This window comes from Bombus flavifrons, chromosome 14 (assembly GCF_040668555.2).
Source record: "Bombus flavifrons isolate JBK064 chromosome 14, iyBomFlav1_principal, whole genome shotgun sequence".
Taxonomy (NCBI): Eukaryota; Metazoa; Arthropoda; class Insecta; order Hymenoptera; family Apidae; genus Bombus; species Bombus flavifrons.
The window spans coordinates 625,532-649,783 of record NC_138455.1 but is presented as its reverse complement, the minus strand read 5'-3'; the positions used below and the strand labels follow the sequence as shown (position 1 = coordinate 649,783).

The following is a 24,252-nucleotide window of genomic DNA, read 5'->3' as shown; positions in this document are numbered from 1 at the left end:
GCATTACCGACAAGTCGTCCCAACCATACCACTTGACAAGTTTATCCACATGTCAGACCCATTGTTCAATCACTACAACTTCGTCTTTCATGGAGACGAATATGGGGATTAACGATTCGTCGCCGGGTCGGGTATGCGTCGGTGTGCGCGGTCGCGAGTGTGAGCGGTGGCTCAGGTGCACGAGCATTTGCTCCAAGCGTTCTAATCGACCGTCCTTGTCCGGGGTCCTACGACACCCATGCGGCGAGCGTGAACGCTAACGCGCGGATGATCAAGAGCGCGGTTGCGAGCGCGCAGACGATCGAGAACGCGGACGCGAACGAAGGATCTCCACCAATCGTTCCAGCCATGCCAACCGCGTTCCTCGGTCCTCATTTTCCACGTTCTCCGCATTCCCGCGTCGTACCGACGAGACATCCGGGAAAGAATCATGTTCCTCGAGCTCGCAACGGACGCACCGCTACGTATTTCTACCGATTCGCTCATTTCTTCCTTTTCTATTCCCTCTTCTTCATTTTTTCCTTTTTCGCACTCCGCACTGCACGCGATCACTGTGAAATGTTTCGCATTATAGCACGTAAGCAAATCCCACTTCTGATATGTAAGAAGCACTAAAAGCGAATTCACGTTAGTCCCGCTTACAGCATGTTCTGTAAGCTCGAAAAATAATGAACTCGCGTGATTTTGCTTTTACGTTCGTCTGTGGTGACGATTGTACAAAAAATGGTCGAGTACCCTCGGCATCGCAGCCGCGCAAAAGGTCAGAGCTCGCTAGCTTGTGCTCTAACGAGGGAGAGGGCATACTTTCGACACTCTCACGTGGTTTTGCTATCTCTTCCTAGAACCCAGGCAATCGCAATCGTAAGACGTCGGGATCGCTGGACCACACACCATGCGGATGATGAAAGACAGCTTGTCAGCCCGAGCGTTCGAACTTCGCATTTTCTTACATAGTATACATATAAGTCTAATATGTAACCAAGGCTACTTCTCATACAAATTGATTTTATCAAGATTCAATGTAAATGTGTACAATATTGTCATTACAATCGGGCACTGTTTTTCGTAACAATTCATTTATTACAAGGAAGGTGTTATGGATAAATTTAAAACTATAGTCTGTGATTTTAGTTGTGCTACAACTTAATTTATGAACGTACGATTTTTTTGCGATTGAGATGTTGGTCTTGTGATCATCAATTATTATTATTATATACGGAGCTTGGAGTATTATTATTATACTTGAATCATTTCATCCACCCAAAAGAACAATACAAAACTCCTTGTGATATACTAACTACTCGTTCACTTTAAACGAGAATTGGTTGGTGGGATCCAGTTAGCCAGAAATAGAGCGAAGTTCGAGATAGTTTCGTTGTTTCTCAATTTCGTTCTTTCCTCGAACGCTGCCATTAGATTTTTAATAAAAAGAGCAAACGACAGTGTACTAGATAAGCATCGAAAATTAGAAGCATAACAGGAGTAAATTGACTGAGTAATTCATTTCCATCGATTCCCTAAACTCTCGTTTCACGGCAATGAAATAGACTGCACTGGTAGAGCGACGTCTGGTTAACTCCTGGTCATCCGTCGTTTATCTGAGTGAAACTGACGTAGTGCTTTTCCATTTGAGCAATTTAATGGATTACATCGAATCTCCCATCACGATTCTGTTTGTTTTCATGATGGCAGGAAAATTGGATGAAATCGGCATCATGCTCAGCTATTTCCAAGGAAAATCTTTGCGTGCCATTTCGACGGAGCTAAAATTTACATTGTAGAATAAAAGCGCGAGACCAAGGGTGCTGCTGCTATTAGGTTGGTGTTGGTAAAATGTTTCTTCGAGTAAAACTAGAGCTAAAAATTAAAGCTAAAAGATTCATCGTCATTTATAATTCGGTACTTAATCCTTAATTATCTGAAACTTTTCGCGTTTTTACTTACAATCTCCGTAATTTTTCTACTTTTTCTCTATACCTTTTTCAATCTCATGGAATTAGCTTGAACCCTTCCGTGATTAAAATTTGCTAAATAAGCATTATCACTGTTTCTGCGAGATTTCTATGACTCAAACTATACTACCATTTCTTCAACGTTTCTTCTTTTTACGATATATTTTCAACGAAAACGCCAAAGAAAAGTTATACGCCATACGCTTATAAAATATAACGCCAGAAAAGTTGTATACAATTGCGAAAATTTTTATTTAGCTTACTGTATTTTAATAAAAATATAAAAGTATAAATAAATAAGAATTTTAACTTTCGCGATGGAACAATACATGAAATTTCAAATATAGTCGTCGCTTATTGTATAAGATTAGTAAACAAGAGAAAAAGATTTAAATAAAACAAGTGAAAATAAAATCAGGGTTCCAACCAGAATTGTATCCTCATTCTAATTAAGATTCAAGGGAACGAAACGAAAGATTTATACCGGATGTTCAAACTTTAATAAGCTGCCGTTCGCTGTTTCGTTATTTCGCTAATAAAACGCCGACAAGGTAAATAATGCATAAACAACGTTAGTGAAAGGAAAAAATGTCTTGAAACTATGTCGTACGAATGGTTAAACCGCGATTGAGTAGAAAATGACGAAATGAGGAAGAACTGTGACGGATGGCGTGAACGATGTAAAAGCACAGCTCATGCATCTTTTATAAGGGTAGAAGTAGAAACCAAGGGGTTGTCCTGAGTAATCGTATGATACGTACAAGAAGGGACCAAAGGGGGAAAATCAAGAGGAAATGTCGAAGGTTAGATCATGCACACGCTGATGGCCACTCGTTCTAAGAGGCTCTATCCTCTTAATTAACTCTACATCCGAATACGTTTTATTTCTACGTCGTTACCATCCTTTCTGACAATAACTATCGATCTTCGCTTTCTATGTGGCTGTTGCATTGTTTTAAAATATTTAGCATATTTGGCAAATTTAATATATCGAGGCGGAAGGATCAGTGAAAGCATGAATTGAATATGCCAAGTACAAGTACACGATCAAACTTTGGTGTCGTGTATACGTTGCGAATTAATTTTCTACAATACATATTGCATACAACAGCATAACATTAGAAAAAATCAAACGATCGCATGCATGAAAAAAAGGCGCGTATCGTAACGTGCAGCGAGTTTTAAAAAGTTCAGTGACTTCCATAGCGAAAAGAAGAAATGTATTGAAAAAATAAATATCGTAATATCAGATTGTTTACGAACATGTGACCTCTCACTTTGAAAGACTCTGCAGCCCTGATTAACGCCAAATTGAATATTTACGATCTTTTTCAGCTAACCGTTACAACAAGGTTCGTCTTTGCACGATAAATTACAGCGGTTTCACAGACCCACTGCAGGTGGTATCGTTCTAACAACCATGTTCTCCCTGACTTCCGTTTTCTCCGCATCTCGTTGCAACCAGTTTGATTAATCGCATCCTCGAAATTTCCCATATAAATTTCTTTATTTCATTATAGTTTAACGGTACTATTTTTTTGTCGAATTTTTCACGTTATTTACAACTTTTAACAGGAAGACCAATTTTCCATTGGATTCATTTATATTATAAAAATCAATTCATATTTTATATGATATATTAACATTTGAAACAATAGCTTTCTTTTTATGGTAGCTATTTCTCGTTATAGTACAAGTATATTCTTTCTGTAGGTCAAAAACTACACGTAATATGAAACTGCTGATTTCTGGACAGAGAAACATGTTCTTTCAAGCATATTGAGCTAATAAAAGATATGAAATATAAAAATATAAAAATTGCGGCGAGTTAAAAAAGTAATACCTAACATAGAACACAAGAAATTTGTAAAGAAATATCTTTCATTTTTTAATCGTATATTGCATCAATTTTCTTTGTCTTCTACACGTTGAACACGAAAATGAATGTGCAATCTCTTCTTGATTCTAATGAAAACAGCAAATACATTTGATTCATTTCTCGCTATTATTGTCATGTTCTTAATTTTCGCCACAAAATAAACATCATCATCAGTAACAGCGTCATTGACATGTTCGAAATTACAACGTGTTTCATATTAACTACAGTTACCTTAATCCGTTAATTACATTACTTATAAATCAAGCCGATCATGTGTAAACACCGATTAACTATTATCACATTGTATTTATCGCTTATTGTGCAAAATTACCGATTTTACATAAACGGCCAGCGTTACATACTGTCCACATTAATTAATACGTATACCAATTGTTCCCTTATCAGTCGTTCTCCTAACAGCATCAATAAAGAAAAGAGGGAAGAAAGACAAAAGAGTATGGTTGATGACAGAAATACGAAAATTCACGAGGACCTCAGAGAAACGCGTCAAAATCGAGGACATTAATTAGGAAGTCTTAGAAATTTGTTCGTGAAAGGAATTCACGGGTTGAGAAAACTTGGTTAATTCGTGAACTTGGCTTTTTAGATAGAAAAATGAACTGAGTAGAGTTGGAGAACTGATTAAAACGTGCGACTCGCAACGTTATGCTTCACATAATTTGTGGAACCCTTTTCGTGGTTTCAGCATACAGGAAAATTTAACGCTAATTCGAGCTACCACGGGAATCATCATGCATCAGCCTTGTTCGGCTTGAATTCGAATTAATACGACAAACCTATTATTAATAACGTCGGCAAACTGACTGATAAATGGTTCGCGCTAATTTTGTACATTCGGGAATCGCAAGATCACGATGCAAAATATTATATAGAGGTTCTCATAAATACCGTGTATTATCGCACCCAACATCAAATAATATGTTATTCGCCATAGATAAAATTCGGAATGCGATCAATGCTATCCAACTAATTGACTTGTGAATTTTTATTTATACGATATTAATAGGAAATAGAATTTATTTTATAACCAGTCCCGTTGCAAATGATCTAAGCGAATTAAAGTTATAACAGCTTAAGAATATCGTTCGTGCCTGTTGGCTTTACAATTACTTAGTTGCTTTGCATTATTTCTTTACGAATCATTTTATTCTTAAATTTCTAATATTTTCCTACATATAGCACCCGCTCGAGGTATTAATTCCATTAATTTCATCGCGGGAGTCATGAGATTGATAGCTAAGAACCACCCAAGATTTCTAATAAACAAATTACATGCGGTTCGCATAATTCCATGTATGCAATAACTTTCTTATTGCAGGAAAGATGAACTTATGCGAAGAATTTGTTCTCCGCCCTGTCGCTGGATGTGTGGTCGCTACTTATATCGAACTAATGAATTTACGAGGTTCGTTCCCCACGCAACCGTGCGAGCTTACGGTGGAAAATTTTCATCGTGATGTTAAGTTAGATAGTATCAGAGATTAAAAGTATTCTTAAATAGTAATTCCGACTAGGAACCGACGTTATTCTCGTGATATTAATGCATTCAAGAACGCGATATGTTAAATTCTGTAGAATTCTCCGGTCGATTTTATTTTCCGACGTATAGGCCGTATATTCGTCAATTTTTAGTTCTTAATTTTCTCTAGAATTTTCTACCCAAATTCAGAGTGATCGGATCTTAAATTACGACAGATTTTCAACTGTAATAGAAATATACACTAATGCTTACGATTAGAAGTATGCAATCCCCGTATAGTTTTACCCGAACCTAATTTAATATAATATATTATAGAAAATTACGGATGAAAGAATCTGCGATAATCGCATCATTTATTAATATTATAACTGTGTATCGCAAGAAGATGGAAAACGAAATCGTCTATCATTCGAAAGATATTAATTTTTCGATCCACGTGTCTGTTCATATCTCTTTTTTCAATTCGGATTTAAAAATTTCGGATTTTTGTTTTCCATGGCGTTGCATATGAAGCGATACAGAGAGAAGTTCGATGACAACCGAACTTCGTGAAATACCTGCATATTTAGCGGAAGGGTTGTTAGTGAGTGCCTCGAGACTGCATAGTATCAAGAGTAAAAAAAGAGATACTGTCATATCACAACAGAGATGTCCTTTATCCTTTCCATGGAAACTACGCGGCAGCAATTGTGGAAATAAACGTGATCCTAGGGGAAAAAACGAACCAGTGAGGCTGTCTCACTGATTCGCAGTTGAAATTTCAGTCAACAGTCGTCATTGTTTGGCCAGTCTCTCATTTTGTCCCCACGGCGGTATTAAAATCTTCCACGTGCTTGACAGTTTTGGGAGGTATAAGTTCTGGTTTGAAACGAAAAAAACGCAGTCGACCACAATGAACACGTTGAGAGGAAACGAGCTGTACATATCGTCGCACATCGTCACTTTGCACCTGTCTCGACACAGGACATTTAACAATACTCCAAAGTACAGATCCACGAATACGAATCGTGAACCGAATGCCGCGTATGTACGTATGTATATAGATTGTAGATACGTGGGCAGAGATTGCATCGGTATTTGTTATTCGGTGTTGGTATTTGTACTCTTGCCTACATCAATGTGTACGCGCAAGTATATATATGCGATCATTCGATTGTGCGCATTCACGTCGCAAAACAATACCCCCGAGTTCAGTTCACCCCTTTCCCGATATCCCTTGCTCCCCCTTTTTCTCCCTGTCAATTTCTCTTTCATTTCTTCCATCGCTGCTGCTTCTGCCTCTCTGACCCTTTGCCTGGCATCCAGATGCTCTACGGTCTTCGTCTGATTCACTATTTTCCTTTTCTTAGTCTTTTTATCTCTTTACATAGGCGTTTAATTGTTGTTCTCTAAACTGTTCGTAAATCTCTACAATTATTCCGACTCTGACCTAGTTTTCGTTTTCTCCCTTCTCACACTTTATTTCTTTAGATACGTTTCTTTAGCCTACCACGTAGTTTCCTCGCTCGCCTTCCTTCTTTTTATCCTTGCGCTCTTCTTCCTGCCCTCGATTTACCTCTAAGCTGAGCTTCCTTTGATCTGGAAACTGGCTCCGTTCTCTATACCCCTACAGCTTTTCCTAACGTTTGTCTACTTGTCTCCGATTGTTGAGTTGGCGAAATCGTTTAAAGAGGACGGGTCGGCTAAAATACATTGTCTAATTGTGTAGAAACTGAAAGATACAGGGAGAATCCCTGATATACAGGGAGAATCCGGCGAAGCCTAGAACTGTAGGCTGGCTAACGGGATTACTCTCGTGCAGCTTTTCTGAATACAGACAAAGTTCGGCATTTACGTGGAGGATACGGAGGTGAGGAAAGAAAAATCTCTGTCTGGTCGTTAGCCAGCAGACAATACAATCCGAGCGTGGATGATTTCCATTCCAAACATACAGTGGATGAATTCACGCGCATATCGCTGAGATGCTTGGTTTTCGGAGTGTCACACACCATGATGCAACATTAATAATTAGAGCTAGCTCGAATTTTGGTTAATAACGAGGTTCTACCCCTCGTACTCGTGCACCTTTAGTTATTTCGCGTTGTGTCATGGCTTTTCAAAATCGATGATATTCGGTAGAAGTACGTATATCGTATTGCTTCGCAGGAATTTGTGAAGTACATCTACATATATACGGGTATACACACATGTATATCTCTGTTTAATATTTAAAATTTAAACGAAAGACAAGGCAACCTTAGTAATTAAGGAAAAAACACGGGACAAGATGTTGCGTGACCTTTTTTAATTACGATTAATCTTTCGATGGGCACAAATCGAGTGAAACATGCTTGATACGATGAGTATCGAAGCGGTAATTTTTATGTACCGAGAATAGTATTTTTATCTACTGAAAAAGGCATCGGATATGCATTATTATTAGCTTTTCAAAACTCATAAATAGTATCTGATGAAGTTGTTTAAAATATTTTGTTCTCACATTGCGTTCTTGTGAGTTGTATTTATTTATACAAAGTTTAAGTAATACCGAATATCTACGAGTTTTTCCTCGTGGACATTTTTTCGTACCAGCGAAACGTTATAAGGTATACCAATATATGATCAATAAATCCTTCTTGGTGCGGAATTAACTAGAAACCTCGTTCGTTTCTATGAAACACATTGGTCTCTGTGTGTGATGCATGAATCTATATATTATATTCGTGGAAATTCAACCAATTTACCGGAGTTAATCTGCATGACCAGCTGCTTTTTAAATGGCTGTTTCATTCACGACTAGAATGGTAACCTGGAATTTAACCAGGCAAATGTATACTCTAATTTTATTCTCGTTAACAGGAGGAGTCCGTTGAGCATAATTTCTTAGGAAAATATCGTTTAGATTGCAAAAATTCACTAGTCGTTTTATCATCTATGCAGCCACGCGAACATTCTATCGTGTTCCAAAGAAATGTTTTTTCTACGGGATATTATATTTTTTCATTTGTTTAAACAAAGTTACTTCTTTGATAGCTCTTATCTTCGATTGTAATTCTTTTCAAGATACATGTCGTAGTCGATCCCGAACGTAGTAATTAAGAAACATAGTAACTTCAAAGTTTGTAAAAGTGGCGACATCCTTAAAACATTGCTTGTCCGATGTTACCAATCCATCTTTCTTCGTTTTCCAGATTTCTACGTTAGTGTCGCACAGAGAACGTCCGCTATGTTCGGACAGAAGTCTCCGTGCTGTTGCCAGAGTTGGACAAGCTGTGAATCTGGCAGTAGAGAGGTTCGTCACTGTTGGCGAAACCATTGCGGATGGAAATCCAGAGATCAGGGAGGACATGTACCAGGCGTGCAAGAGAGCAAGAGATGCTGGTAAGTCATTGTCTGCAATCTATCTATAAATCATTATTGACTATACTTGATTTGCCGTTATATGCGTATAATGAATGAGCCGAGACTAGAGAAATCACGTTGCAGGCGTTATTTCTTCAGATTTCGACTTTTATCGAACATAATTTATAATAAAAAATTGTTAATTTCCATTTCTGTACGTTAACGTGCCGGAAATAGATATATGCAGGAAATTATTTCTTCCGTCCTTTAACACTGGGTTAAAGATCATCTACATGTATATAAGATTTTCACGCAACAAACGAAAGTTCGTATTTGTCGCGTTAGTAATCGGTCATCGAGAGATCGTCGCTAAAACTTTTTAAGCAAATAGAGGTGACCTAAAAATTCTGCGAAGATTTTAAAGCCGCTTGAAGATGTAAAGACGTTTGTCACGAGTTGTCGCTTCTAAAAGTTGAAAGGATATCTCTCAGCAGGCATTCAAGCTCGTGCTGACGTTCGGAGAGACCTAGTCATTGTTACTTCCAACAAGTTTTACTCCAGCTTGACTTCGGTCTACTTTGCTCTCTTGACAATCTGCAACATTGTCGCATCAGTACTCACCAGTAGCTCTATTCGTTTGGAAATAAAATCTCTGATAATACCTTACTTGTCTGTGAAACTCACGATAATGCACCGTTATATCCTAGTTCCTTTATTTGTAGTATACTTCGTACGATCCAATGCGATGCGAAGTCAGTCGATGAGACGCAAAATTTCGAAAATGTTAAATGTATTGATGTACAGAGCGAGACGAAGTAAAAGAAAGTAGTTGGAAACTTGGAAATATTATAATCACCGTTCCAAGAGCGTCCCAATGATCTGCAGCAGCAGCGCCGGTTCCATCTCCGTCGTTGCCAGAGGGTTATTCGCGCGAAGTTTTCGTGTCACCGTCCTGTATGGCCTTACCCATGCTTCGACCAGTTCCGACCAGGCACGGTCCTTCGCGATCTTGATCTCGTTTTGTAGCGAGCGCCGTAGCACGCGGTACGCTTGGTAGCGCAGGGAGACTTCTTCCTCGTCGCATCGTCGCCAGCGGCGGGCTCTCAGGTACTGTCTTCAGGCCCGGACGCATCTCGCCCTCAGCTCCGTAATGTCGGGAATCCACCAATACACGGCTCTGCTTCGCCCGATGTCCAGCGTGGTTCGCGGCATAGACATGTCACATATTGCCGTCATGGCTCAGCGGAGGTTCTCGACCTCCTCCTCCACGCTTGTTTCCGTCGGCGTCGTCGAGGCCTTTCAGTTCCAGGCAGCCACTTTTGCGGCCGCTCGAAGCAGATCGTAGTCCCTTTCTTTGATCTTCCACCTTGGTGGTGGCGCATCCTTCTCACGGCGGGCCGCGACCATCGCCCGTGGTCACCATTCCAGGTCCAAGTGTGTTTTTCACCTCCATGAATATGTAGAAGTGGTCCGAGAGTGTCACGACCCCGTCGGCCACTCTTCAGCCTGAAATCCGCCTGAATGCATCGCGGGAGGCCCATGTGATATCATCGACGGAGCTCCCCCTCCACGCCACGCAGGTGCTGGCCGAGCCCCTGTTCATCAACAGGAGTTCAGGTCCCGCGGCCCAATTTGACAGCGCGCGGCCGCGCGCGTTGGTCCTGGAGTTTTCCCACTCCGTGGAGTGTACGTTGAAGTCTCCCAGGACAAGCACCTGCCGAGGAAGGCGCCGCCTGACGCAGTCGCCAACCCCGTCCAGGAATTCCTCGAACGCCGCCCATCCGCTGTTGGGCGACACGTACACGCCCACCACCACCATTCCTGCCCACTCTACCGCAACGTATCCGTTGTCGCGCTCCAGTGGGACTCCGTCCGGCGTTGATGTCCAGGTGACAGCAACCATTTCATCCGTATTTCCGGCCCAGTCCGGAGCATCCAGAACTCTGTATGGTTCGGTCACCACCGCTAGGGCGACCGTGCTCTCCCGAATGATTTGGTAGAGCAGGTCTTGCGCTCGTCTTGACCGTCCCAAGTTAGTCTGAAGGATGCACATTTTCTCAATCACCTAAGGTCATTGCTTCCATGGTTTCCTCTGTGCCAGCCTCCTTGCTCGCGGGCTTAAGGTCGGGGGTTCTCTGCGGCAGCGAGCCTTTTTCGTTGCCACTTGCGACCGTGGATACGCGGGTGGTTTCTCTTGTTTCCTTCTTTGGGGGAGGGGGGGGGCGCAGGCCAGACCCCCCATCCTTCCCGCAGGGAGGACTTGCTTATGGGAATCTATGGGGGCTGACAAACCCACGTTCCCGCAGCCAGGGAGGACCGTCGGGACAAGCGTCCCGCTTACGTGAGTCCTCTATCTAGATCGCAGGGAAGGTCGCCGGGAGTGTAAGGCGTTTAAGTACGATTACACTCTCTCTACGTGGCCTTGGGTAGTAGCGCACTCACGATCCTAATGCCAAGGATGAGACCGTCAGGATAAGTTCCCGGGTACTTTGTACCTTGAGGCCTCCGCTTACGTGAGTCCTATCTGGAACTGCCGAGCACAGTTAGCAGGTCGCCGGCCGGTAGTGACGTGGCCGTACATCCACACGATAGTCCCACTAATGATTTAGGATGGTACCACGAGAGTCGAGTGAAAGCCCGGAGGGAGTAGCGACCCGTCTGCTCGACCAATTATAGGTTTATACTCGTGGTGGCAGTGGTTGATGGCCAAGATACTGCCAAGAGGGCCGATTTAAGGGGTATTGGCTCCCCCGAATGGCCTTCGGCGGGTGAGCAGCGTCCCGCCTGCTCCGGAACCGTCCTGTAGAGACGGAAGTGCTTAGAAAGCGCCCCGTTCGACCTGAGACAAGCGACAGCCCCTGCCAGGCTTAGCTAATCCAGGTAGCAAGGTACTGGGTGCCTTGTTCGCTGGTTGGATGTAACCCCAACCCCTATAGCCCTAGGGGTGCCCGGGTACTGTATAGCACTAAATTTACGCTCAGGAAAGCACCCGTAACCAAAGATGAGAATACTTGGGCCCCCCATCCTGTGTACTGATGGTGCTCCGAGCGCCTCGCATAGCAGGCATTTCGGGTTCGCGGCAGTGCATCCTTTGGCTTGGTGTCCCAAGTCGCCGCATTTGTAGCACAGGTGCCCCCTGTCCTCCTTGGAGGCGCATGTTTTGCGTATGTGCCAAATCTCCAGGTACCTGTAGCATTGCAAAGGTCTTCGCTCGATGGCTTCGACCTTTGCTATCGTCCATCCTATGGCCAGCTTGGGTCAGTTTTCTCACTGCACCGTCCGGGCCTCGTATCCACACGGATCCAAGACCGTTTCGAGCGAGGCGGATCTCTCCCAGTTTGACGTCCTCCGCCTTGCAACAACTCTCCTTCGCCAGGATGTTCCTGATTTCCTCCTTGGTGGCCAAAATGTTTATTCTAGTCAACCTTGCTTCCGCGGCTCGGAAGGGTGTCACCATGCGGACCTTGCTCGGATCCAGGGTCCGGGTCAGCCGTGCTGCAAGCGCAGCGGCCTTCTCCCTCTTCTCTCCGGAGACCTCCAGAACGACGCCTCCGGTCATAGTTTTATGCATCCTTACCGCGTTGATGCGGACCTCGGCCAGAGAGACGCTGTCCTTGGTCGCGGCCAACACCTCCGCATAGAATTGGTCTGATCTATCCTTCAGCGTGATCGTTACCGCCGATGTTCGCGGTGTATGTGGGGGGGGGGCAGCTTGTCTCCCCCTCTGCGCACGTTCTCCAATCCTCTCTCTGGGGCTTTCCTCGGGGTTTTCGCCCCTGTCCCGGGAGTTATCTTCGCCGGTTGTTTCTCCACTGGCTCCTTTTTCTTCCTGTTTCTTCTTTCGACGGTCTGCCATTCCATGGCAGCCGCTTGTCCTCCCTTCAGTCATCAGCAAGGAGCCTAGCTCCTCCATCTTGCGTTCGATCGCGGCGAGACGCGCTGTCTCACTGCTCTTCTCTGCCGTGGAGCCCGAGACCAGCTCTTTTCGGAGCGCCTCGTTCTCCGCCTCTAATGCCGCTATGCATCCTTCCATTATCTCGAAGGCGCCAGGGGCGGGGTCCATCCTTCTCACCATTTCTGTTGCGCCAGCGGCAGTGGACCTCGCCGCTTCTCTCAACATCTTCACGTGTGTGCCCTTTAGGTTTCGGGATGTTTCGGCAACCTTGGTCACCTCAGAAGCTCGACGGAGCAGTTCCGCTCCTATGTCCGTCGTAGTAGATGTCCTCATCTCTTCGGCCAATTCCGTGGGGAACTCGGGAGATCCGCTGGTCTTCCTTTTCTTCGCGCGGGGCGCTTCGACGGCGGAGGTTTCCTCTTCCTCCATCGTTTCCTCAATCCGTAGGCTCCTCGCGGTCAGTGCAGAGCAGAAGAACCCCTCCTTAAGAGGGACCGCCTTCCTCATACTTCTGGTGCTGAAGTGTGTAGGCTCAGCAGCCAACTCCGCTTCGCCCCCTCCTCTCATGGTTTCATCCGCCTCTTTATCTTCCCCCACAGTTGTGTCCTTTTTTCCCCATTGGGCGCGCAAAATGGTCACTTATACCCGCACTTGTCACTACTACCTGTCACTACCACTTTCAAATGGCCCGCGCGACGCGCTTTCGGCGCTTTTTTTCACAGGCACTAGCCCTTCACTCTGATTAATTTCCTTGTCCGAATTCTCCAGTATTCCCGGAGAATTCGATCACGCTCACAGCTTTGTCCTCTCTACGGCTGCTCCACGCAAATGCCCTTCGAAGCGATGACTGCTGTAGACCTGAAAAGCTGTCAAAGCTGTGATAATGCACGCGGAACCCATTTATCATTGTCACGTCTTGTTAAAACTTACGCATAGTATTTACGAACATTGTTAGATTACACGTGCCTGCGATCGCTATACTCATAATCACTATACTCATAACCACTTTGATTTGTGGTGTTATATATACTTGCATATCTTCCATGTTGAAGCATTGCGTCTGTTTTTCTTTTCTCGTCCTTCGTTTTCTCCCGCTCGTTTTTCCGAATCGCAGCATAACGTACAAAAAAACGCCTCTGGCTGAAAACTCTGAACATCATCGCTGAAAGAACATAAATGCAAACTCGCGTATGCAACTTTACGGAAGGCACCGATAAGAATCCTCCTCCGCTCAAGGCAAAACAATTCTCGAGAAAGTACTTAGTAACATATCTGTCCTGTATTGATTCATTGCGCTGAAACATACAAGTCCGAAGAACTAAGCGATATATCGATTTACGATATAACTGACCAAAATCTTTCTCTGATTTTGTCTCAATAACTTCGAGTTTTGTAGAACTCATTCGTAAATGTTTTCCGATTTTACTAGAACAAACGAATGATCTGGTAAAATCGCCAAAGAGAAATGGAGATGTATTTCGATGGAAAAAGATGAAAATGTTTCAAAAATTCGCTGTCGAAAGTACGGTCGTAAAACAGCACGATGTAAAATTCAAATAAAATATAATGCACTCACCTATTTCATGGAACCACGGGAGGATGGAAAACATTTGCTACGTTGAATGTTTTCCCGTGTAACGTCGGATAAAGTCATTAAAGAATCGTATTTTTGCATTTTGAATAATGGCATTCAATACTCCATATACATAATTCGAGCATATATCAAGGAACATATTTTCATAACGTGAGGTCTCCTTCGTGCCTTTTTCCAGGGTTCTATGCCAAAAAATATCTCGAATGTATAAAGCGAGTACGCGATGACCTATATTCCTTAGTCCTTGAAAGATTTTTCGCTATCCCAAGTAGAGCCTTGAGCAACGTCTTCTCTGGATGAAAAACAACCAGAAAAATATCGCTACGAGTTTTTTTAATTTTACAATCTCTATACTACGTGTTACGAATCAATAACAAATTCTGCAGCTACCGACGTAGTACGTAGATACGCTCTGATAGTTTCATAAAATATGAAGTACTCTAAATTCGGAAACGCAAAATCGAAAATTACTGGAATTGGAAGATTATCTTGAAAATGTTAAAATTTACGAAGGTCAAAGGAAAAACGCTAGTCTCTGCTAAAATCAGGCATAATCTTGATTACGACAAATCTTAGTTTTACGAATGATATCGTGGAAATAATTCGCCACGGTGTAGCACGAGGATGCGGCACGACACGCAGTGTATCTAAATAAATCTTCATGTGCTGGCTCGATTTCACATTTCATCTTCTTAATCCATTCATAAATATCGAACATCTTTCTGTTAAAAAATTCGTTAATATATTCTGTTAATATATTCTATACTTCCACTACTACTACTACTATTATATTTGAATATAAGGATCTAAGTATTTCGCGAACAATTTAATACGTATGAATATAATTTCCGAACCAAATATTTTAGTTAAATTAATTCGAATCGATAAACAAAGTACATCAAATGCGTCGTTATTTTTGCTAAAATAACACCATCGAGCTTAATTTTATTTGGAACATCCGATAAATGCCACGACATATCGTTCGAAGCAAACGTTCACTAAATTATATAGTCTTATCGAACATTTGGGACGAGAATATGCTCAAATGTTTTTTACATGACGCGACGCGAACTCTGAAACGAATTAACTGAAAATCATATCAACTTCAAATACGTGGTTATTTATCGAACAAATCGAATAGTTCCGGTGCTAGTTACGTACTTGGAATTACAGATTATTCTATTTTCAGATAATTTGTTAAATTAGTGAATAAATTCAGAGAAAATTCGATTGATTCGTCCCAATGGAAAATACGCATTGATAAAGCCCGCAATGGTAATTAGACCATGATTAATAGCTAATTGGGACTCTAATAGGAACGGCGGCGAGTCTGGACGTGAATCTACAGGAAATTGCGGCGATTTCGTCCGCAAGAACGATTGCGTCCGTGGTAAACGATAATTTACGATACACAGACTCGAAAATTCACTGGATGAATTCAGCTGGCCACGGCGACCGCCTCTTACAGATACGAAGTGTATTTACGAGCGACATTGCACGCCGGGTGAAATAACTTTTATACGGAACTAACTAAATTTCCCGTAGTCCAGTTAGTTTAAATCGCTAGCAAAACGAAATAATCGTCGATAAATTCAAAAGTAGCATTCATGTCCCTCCTTTCTTTTCCGATCTACCATATAAATTTCATACTTGCACGTAATTCCTTCTTCGTATAATGAAAATCTTGGTTTTTAAATGCTAACCGTACAACGATGAAGCGAAATGTTTATTTTCTATTTTCTCGAACGAAAACATCCCTGCAATCGATAAATTTTTTTCTATGGATTTTCCCTGTATAATATGAAATCTGAAAGCGTCTTCATGAAGGTCTTGTATGCGCGATTAATTTTGCTTCTTTTTCACGAGAATCAATAGGATACAGAGCTTCCAAAAGACAAAGAAGCTACGAGAAACTTCTTTAAAATTTTGTATGGAACAAATATTTGCATGTTGCTCGTGCTTGTTAAGCTCGTCTAGCCGCTGAAAAATTCAGATCTAACGTGGAACAATAGGCAGGTGGTATCAAGAAAACGAGTAACGCGAGAAAATGTAGTACGAGGTCGAAAGTCGAGAGGTAGACGATGTTAGATGAAAGGACAAAGGGCGTGGAGTTAAAGTAGAGGAGTAGAAAAACAAAGATGCTAAAAAGTTTGAAGATGGTAGAGCCTGGACGGAAGATTTAAACGACTCGTTCCTTTACCCTTCTTCCATTCGATTTCATTCACGAATCAATTAATATTTCGCCAATTTAACGAGTATCTTATGAAAATGGAACGATACCAAATGGACGTCAGAGGAGCATGGAACGTGCAAAAAGAGTGATTTTCCTATAGCAGGATGACTCGTACCTTGAATTTTGTTTCAAGAAGTAAGAAGGAAAGCTCGTATTTGTCGCTAAGCTGCGTAATATATCAATTTCGCAGGAAGCTTCGCACTATATACGAGGTTTCTCAAATTTTTAGATCGTGCTCTACAACCTACAATACAAATCCGCAAAGTACGTGTTATAGACAGATTAACTATATATATATAAAAGAAAAGAGGAGGTAGAAGAAGAATTTTCTTGTTGAACTGTTTGGAATTGAATTGCAGTGTCTGCGCCCGGAGAAAGAGCGTATAAGCGAGCGTCAAGACAGTTTAACCTCCAATTGCAGTCTTTGCCATGGAACAGAGCTGTATCAAATGTTTCATAGTCTTGGAGTGCTTTACGGACAAAGTTGAGCCGGAAAGAGCGGAAAGCAAGTAAGGCAGAACCAGCAACACGGCTGGAGAAAATGGCGAAATGCCAAGCGATATATCGTCGTGAACAGCATCGTTTTTTTCGAATAAAGCCTTATAATATCTTCTTGATATTCTTGTTAAAGACAAAGGAATAGGCAGGCGATCGCCTTTGCCATCCAACTCTTTTCTTTGACCACCTAGCATTTTAACGTCGTTGTTTCTATAGGTAGATTCATAGATAAATTACGCTCAGAATTAATATCACTGGCTTTGGTCTATGTCTTATTTTCCTCTCCTTTTGGACTTTAAACGATGATTTTTAGTGACTTCTTTTAGAATAATTTAGTGGATTTGCTTGCACGAATGACGCGTAACGAATGTGAAACCAAAAGGATTATTCTTCATTCAGTTCAGTAGTAAGTACGTGCGATACCAAATTCTCGGTTGGTTAACGTCTTCGCTCTATTCCTTCTTGAAAATATAATAAGTTTATTCTATATCGTACAAATCAGGGTTTAACCAAAAAGGAATCGAGAAGCGTAGCACATACATATTTGGAAGTTCCAATTTTGCCTTTCTCTCGAAGGAAGCGGTTGCTGTGTCGTCGTCCACTAATAACTGCATCGATCAACGATGAACGGTAACTTCTTCCACAGTCTGTGTACTCTTACGATAGACGGCACTCTGCTATTTTTATCCCGTCTACCTTTTAAGATCGGGTCAAGTCAACGTGGAAAACATTTATTAACCCCTGAGTATTTTCTAACTAATAACCAGGCCGAGATCATCGTTTCCCCAGACATCGATATAACCGGACTTAAGTCTTTCCAAAACATTTCCTTTTCCAGCATCTGTTTAATTCTACTCGATCGTTATTTTTTAAGATATCTTTTCAAAACGATTTTAACTGAAGCTGATCGCGAAAATTCTAACGAACCCAACAATTTAAACACACTTACGAAAAACAGGGTTTTATTCGACTCGACTCGACCATTAAATCCCTCGATTCTTAAGTAAGTCAAGCTTTACTGAATTTCCACTTATAGCTCTCTTAGCTCTTATAGCAAGGTTATACTAAATGCTTCAAACTACGTTTGCGTAACATCGCAAAAAATGAACCTGTAGTAAATCGTTTTTAATTAAATCGTACGTCTATAAATCTGAGCCCGCCCGCTTTCTCTCCCTAAATTTCGTTTCGAATATTTCAACGATTTAAAATCACGAGCATGTTTATCGTTGACTCGTAGAAACAACAAAACGCTTAATCGTAAACATGAATGAAAGCTTTGGATAGAAAAAAGTAAATTAAAACTTACAACGAGATTTATTCCATCCGCTACTTTGTTCTACGAGTAATTCGTTCAGAAATTGCCTTCTTGCTTTAGATTACAATTATTTTAGACTATGTAACATTTCTGTTGTCGAAGGAGGAAAATAAATTCGAGAATAGACGCAACGTGAACACAGTTGCATATTTTCAGCTACGTTCGATTCATTTCGTATGCAAGACGAATCTTCAATGGAGCTTGAATCATTTAATATCTGTGCCATGCGTCACGTACACTATTGGCAGTGCATTTCATATTGCAACATATGTGATATATGTTCCCAAAGGATTAATCAAGAACCCGGAAGGAACGTTAGCGTATCTCACTCGATATTCCGTGTAAGTATACATATGTGTACATTCGATAGATCTGTGGCTTAATAATTCCGCATACATCGAAGATGCAAGTTCGGTAACTTCATCTTTTTTTGCGATATACTCGTGTACTCATAATATTCATAATTTCTGGTCCAACTCGTATACGATAATACAATAATTCGTTGAGTGAGCAGAACGATTGGAGACACACTGTTCGTTTAATGTCGTTAATTTCTTTATTGATGATTATATAATTGTATTCCGCTGTCAAAAACGACAATGACAAAGTTGAAAATTTATCGCGAGATTTATAGACGGCGAACCAAATGAAACGTTGGAACTTGGCTCGGCGAATGAATATTTTTTCCATTATTATCGCCAAGTTATCGATTATGACAATTCTTCTGAAATTTTAATTATCGTAGCAGCGATCGAACGTTGCTTTATAGTAATTTCACTAGCTATCCTGCATAATAATTACGTACTCGCAACGGTACACAAATAGTTTGCAGAATGGTTTTCGACATCGTCGGCAGGTGTTAGACTTATCGTTAATTAATAATATCTAGAAATGGACCCTGTAGAATCATTGATTTATCTACGTCTATTGTCACGGCAAAGGATCAATGGGACCGATCTACCAATCGGTGAACTGGGTTATACGCAGTGCGCCTATATTGCGGTGCTGCGATATCTGTAATCTCATGCTCTCGAATTTACATGAGAAACTGCAGGACGATTCAGTTGCGTTGTTTATGTACTGCTGTTATATATACCCAAATAACTGTCGAAACGCAATCAAAACCTACATTTCCAACGAAATGTAAGTGACCATAGCATACTTCCATACTCTCGCTACAACCATCGCGATGACTATTGGTGACGTGGCCGTTATTGTAACGTTCATCTACCTACAATATTTTACATGACCTGCGGTAACAAACCCCAAGCAACGCTCTGCGAATTTATGACCTTTACCAAAAAGACGAAGCATCGTCGTGTGTCTATGTGTCTATGAAGTCGATCAGAAAGCATACAGCATACCTACTACATACAGAACAATAAGTTAGTCAGCCTGTTAGCATCGCCAAAGCCGTTGCAAAAAATAATAACGCTATCTCTATTCCCTATAGAAATACAATCATATATCTTTATAGATCTAAATACAAATCGCTACAAGCGTTCCGATTAAAATTTATTTTCCCTAAAAGTAAATTGAAATTTTATTGGTTTCCTATTGGAGAAAAGAGCATCGATGCAAGCTCCTTTTTGTTTGTCTTTAATATCTGCCCAAATAGCGAACTAATTTATTTAAAGACTATTGTAGGGAGAGCGGTGAAATAAGGCAGGAGGAAATATCGAGCTCTGTAACAGAACACCTTTATCAGTGAACAGACTGATCTTCCCATCGCCGGTACATACACGCGCATTACGACGAAAATCTACGGCGCAATGCGGCGTCGTCTGCTTAAACAGCTTTGTTGAATCGTCGCGTCGTGACGCCGAGTCGTCGGAGTAACAAAGTATGCGCTTAGATGCGCCGCCTGGGCTTTGAACGCTATCGCAATTTGTTCGCGCTATCTTCGACTAATTCTTTTTCATTGCCCTTTCATATCTTTGAATAGGAAACGGATCAAGTTACATCGAAAACATAATTCTCGACTCAATTATCTTTCAAAAGAAACTTTCAGACCCTGCCGTAACGTCGTTTCCTTCGTTCGCGTTCAAAACAAGACAACGATACAGATGTTTCGATCGCTTTCCATTATCGCTAGCTATATCACAGCGCAATCTGGCTTTAATTACTCGATAGTCATCCGCGAAGGAAACGTTCCCTTGATTTTTATTTTCACTTGTTAATTCGGCAAACATGATTCTCGCATCGTATCGAAATAGCGACGTCGATATCGAGAAAAGTAATTCGCTGAGGAAATAAACTTGAACTCGAACAAATTCGTTCGGAATATTACCGATATACATATGTATACATACGTCAACATCGTCTTGCAACTTTAGAGTTCTAAATCTATATATGTATATACATTTTTTAATTCTCGATGCGACATCAAATTCAATTCACACGAGTTCATACGAATCGATCGCTCGATACGTCGAATATTCAAACGTCGTTTCGTCGCTCCTCAAGACCGACGATGAACAGATACTAGAATTTAATATTTATTTGTACACTGAATTTGTCCTACTCCTACATACATGATCGTTGAAAGCGTTAATTTTTTGTAATAAAATCGATAAAGTAGATAAAATCGAAATAGAATGTACGCGAAAAGGGAGCAACGAAGGTAAATTTTTTCAACTGTATGAATTACATATCGAAATTCGTTAACATTGGAGCGTAGTTCAATTGGAAACTAGTGGGACGAGTATACGTAAAAAATATGTATGTACATAGGATGGTGTAGGCACTTTAGATTAATACATTGGTTGCGGTACGCGCAAGCTTTCCCTTCTGTCGAACAATGCGCTTATTCGCAAGATACGATAGAAAATAGTACGAACGATATCGAATCGGAACAATGCAATGCACTTGTGCGATTGTTAAATTGGGTCAAGGGGGATTGCATGGCGTACTTGATTTTCGATCTGCATAAAGCGTCCTAAGGTTTCTCTATCAAGGCAGCTGAACTGATTACGTTACGCGAAGTCATCTCTTCTAGGTTACTATCAGAGTATAAACGGTGAAACATTTCGCGAACGAATCGTCAAATTTTTTGAATAACGTCGCGCTAAACTTGAACGAAACGAATATGTAACAAGAAAATAGGATACATTAAGGAATGTCGCGATATCTTTCGGGCAAACTTTGTCGGGTATAAAACTATATGTGTAAATAAGAAAAATATCGTGAAGGTTAACTTTGTTTTTTTAAGTGGAGTCATATATTTTTTAATACATATTAATCGGTGCACTTCGAGATTCTCTATAAAAAATTATTGATCTATTTATGTCGACGAACTATTATTTTACCGGATATTCTAACTTTTATCTTGTAAAATTTATCGCTTGAAATATATGGAAAGACGCGAGACACCACTTTTTTATTTGTTATCCTTGCCTTTCATACGTTTAGTTTTGCGAAATAAAAGTTAGAATATCTGATAAACTAATAGTTTTTCGATATAAATAGATCGACAGTTTTTTATAGAGAATTTCGAGCTGCATCCATTAATATGTATTAAAAAATATATGACTCCACTTAAAAAAACAAAGTTAACCTTCACATGATCTTCACGCGTACACCTACTGTAAAACTAATAACATCAGAATATGTCATTCAACTTTTATCTGAAACATTTTTCGATATAATTAGTAGTATCGAAAATATTTCAGCTTAAATTCTTAGGTGACTCATCCTGTATACATTAGGTAATATTAAGTATATGTATATTCACAAATTTAAAGTTTAAGAAACAATAGATATAAAACTTCAAGATCCCCATAGTTTAAAAGATGAAATGATTTTGTGAAAATCGAGCGCGATCGAATTAGGATTTAATCATAGATAACGAAAAATGTCGAGAGGAGGCAACAAGATAGATTTAGCCGGCGATTTAGCAGCGTATCTAGTCTTCTACTTCGTTTGTTGCTTGTGCTTTCGAGTGCTCGATAAAATAGTCGAGTATAAAAACGTTATCTGCTAACGCTTCGTTAAACACCTTCGACAATATAAACCAAAAGATGTTTTTATGTGACTGTCGATCGATAGTCTAATGATAAGACGTGGAAATTCAGATACGAATCTCTTCCTTATTAAAAATATGCTTGCACGGATTTTTCTATTTCACGGATTTAAAAGAATCTATAATAACTGTAATGTTCTCGATTACGGAGTAAACGGAGAGCTTTGGGATAACTTTTATATTATACGAAAGTAGTAACAGATTTTTTCATCAATATAGAAAAAGTATAAGTCGACGTGAATAATATCATAAGCCAACAAAAGTATATCGAGCGCGATAAATAACAAGGCAAAACTGTAGCACCAGACGAATTCTATTAGAAACGTTACACCCCATAAAAGTTTTGTATGCTATGGTAGATGGTTCCTGTTCCTCTCAGCTGAACCGACACATCTTCAAACTTTATTTTTGTCGACATTGACTAGGCGTGAAAATTTATGGCCGTATCAACGATCCTAACTTCGGCGTCCGTGAAACGTGAAACTGCGCTACTTTGCAGTGAGCCGTAAGCGAAAAGCGACCATGGAAAATAAAAAAAGAGACAAGAAGATAAAATTTTCTAGTTGAAGAGGAAGATTCGGAAAAAGTATGTATTCCGATATTAAAATGACATAGTTTCTGCGATGGCCCTTCAATAAAATAAAAACTGAACTTTGTTTCATAAGAACAACTACCACGCGTTTCTCTTTATCATCAAACCATTAATCCTTTCATAAAGTATTTTTTCTATTTTCATTTTTCAACATGTTACGCAATAAACCGTTGTTTCAAAATATTAATCGTCTGTCATTGGTTTCTGATCGAAATGCAATCAACGTTCTGTTTTATTCGCATACTATGTTTATACTATATTAAGCGAATGTTATTAACGATTAAAGCTGATTGATACTAGGATTAAGAACAGACCTAAATATTAATTTCACGAAGAAATTTTTAATAGCGAAACGTTCATCTAATCGACGATTCGATAATTGATTAATCATTAATACAATTGGCGATTAAATATCCACGATAATCGTTCGTTGCAACTAGGTCACATTGATGGAACATAAGATTAATTAAACATTGCATTATTATATATATTTGCGTGGAATATCTACCAATACTGTATGGCAGAATCAAAAGATTCGCAACTGGTTTACGATATTAAAAAGTGAAAGAAATTAAATTTCAAATAGTTTACGAAGTAAATTTCCACAGAAAATATTTATAAGGAAGTTACTATATATTTGACGTTATCTGGAATATTTGTCAAATGTATGTACATATGTATATGTCGGAGATGAAAGGACACCGGAGCCTTCCCTTTTGGAACTTCGGGAAAACGTAGCCGCGGTCACGGGATGAACGCTTTGTCTAACAAAGGTATGGAGTAATTCTATAGCTCTCCTTAAAAGAAATATTTGTAGCGGCACGCGACAGTAAACATTCCAACGGTTTCTGTCCCGTGGCTCGCCATACGCAGACCCTATTCTTGGGGTATGATGGTTATCAGATGCCGACGCGTCTCCACAGTACATGTTCAGCTAGCCCAAGGGCCGTTATAAATATTAAGATTTAGTTATCTAAAGTTTCTCAAACAGACAAACAGTCTTTGTCCCAACTGCGGGAAGATAGGGAAAATCTATTTTTTCAACGAACGACGCTTCCCGCTAGCAACTTTCCCTCAAGGACGGCTAGCATCCTTTTCTAACCACCAATATGGAAATTGACCAATTAACAGCAACGTCAATTTCCCTCACTTCTGAATGAAGGCATCGCTCCACGAATCCGATGATTTCGTGCCCTTAGACACACCCCATCATAGTTTTCCTCGACAGTGTCACCGTGACGGAGAGACACTCTCTCTCGTGTACGAGCTCCTCGACGAGTTAACTAACGCCTTACTATCTATGATTACTCCACGTTTGATATAAACTTCAATTTAGACTTTGATGAAAAATTAAACCTACTATCCCGTTGACCGCGGATTCGTTTTCGAGTCTTAGATCAGTGTTATTAGTGCCTAATCATCGCGATTCTTTGTCAACTCTGTAACATCCG

The 24,252-nt window shown here is 40.5% G+C and overlaps 1 protein-coding gene across 5 annotated transcripts in view; it reads left to right on the top strand.

Moving 5' to 3' along the window:
- alpha-Catr (alpha-catenin related) overlaps nucleotides 1-24,252 on the top strand; it is a 74,350-nt gene that overhangs the window by 27,610 nt on the left and 22,488 nt on the right. For all 5 annotated transcript variants that reach the window (XM_069126614.1, XM_069126610.1, XM_069126612.1 and 2 more), the window contains one exon: nucleotides 8,503-8,692. In XM_069126614.1, the coding sequence (XP_068982715.1) occupies nucleotides 8,503-8,692 (190 nt within the window). The remainder of the gene's footprint in view (nucleotides 1-8,502; nucleotides 8,693-24,252) is intronic.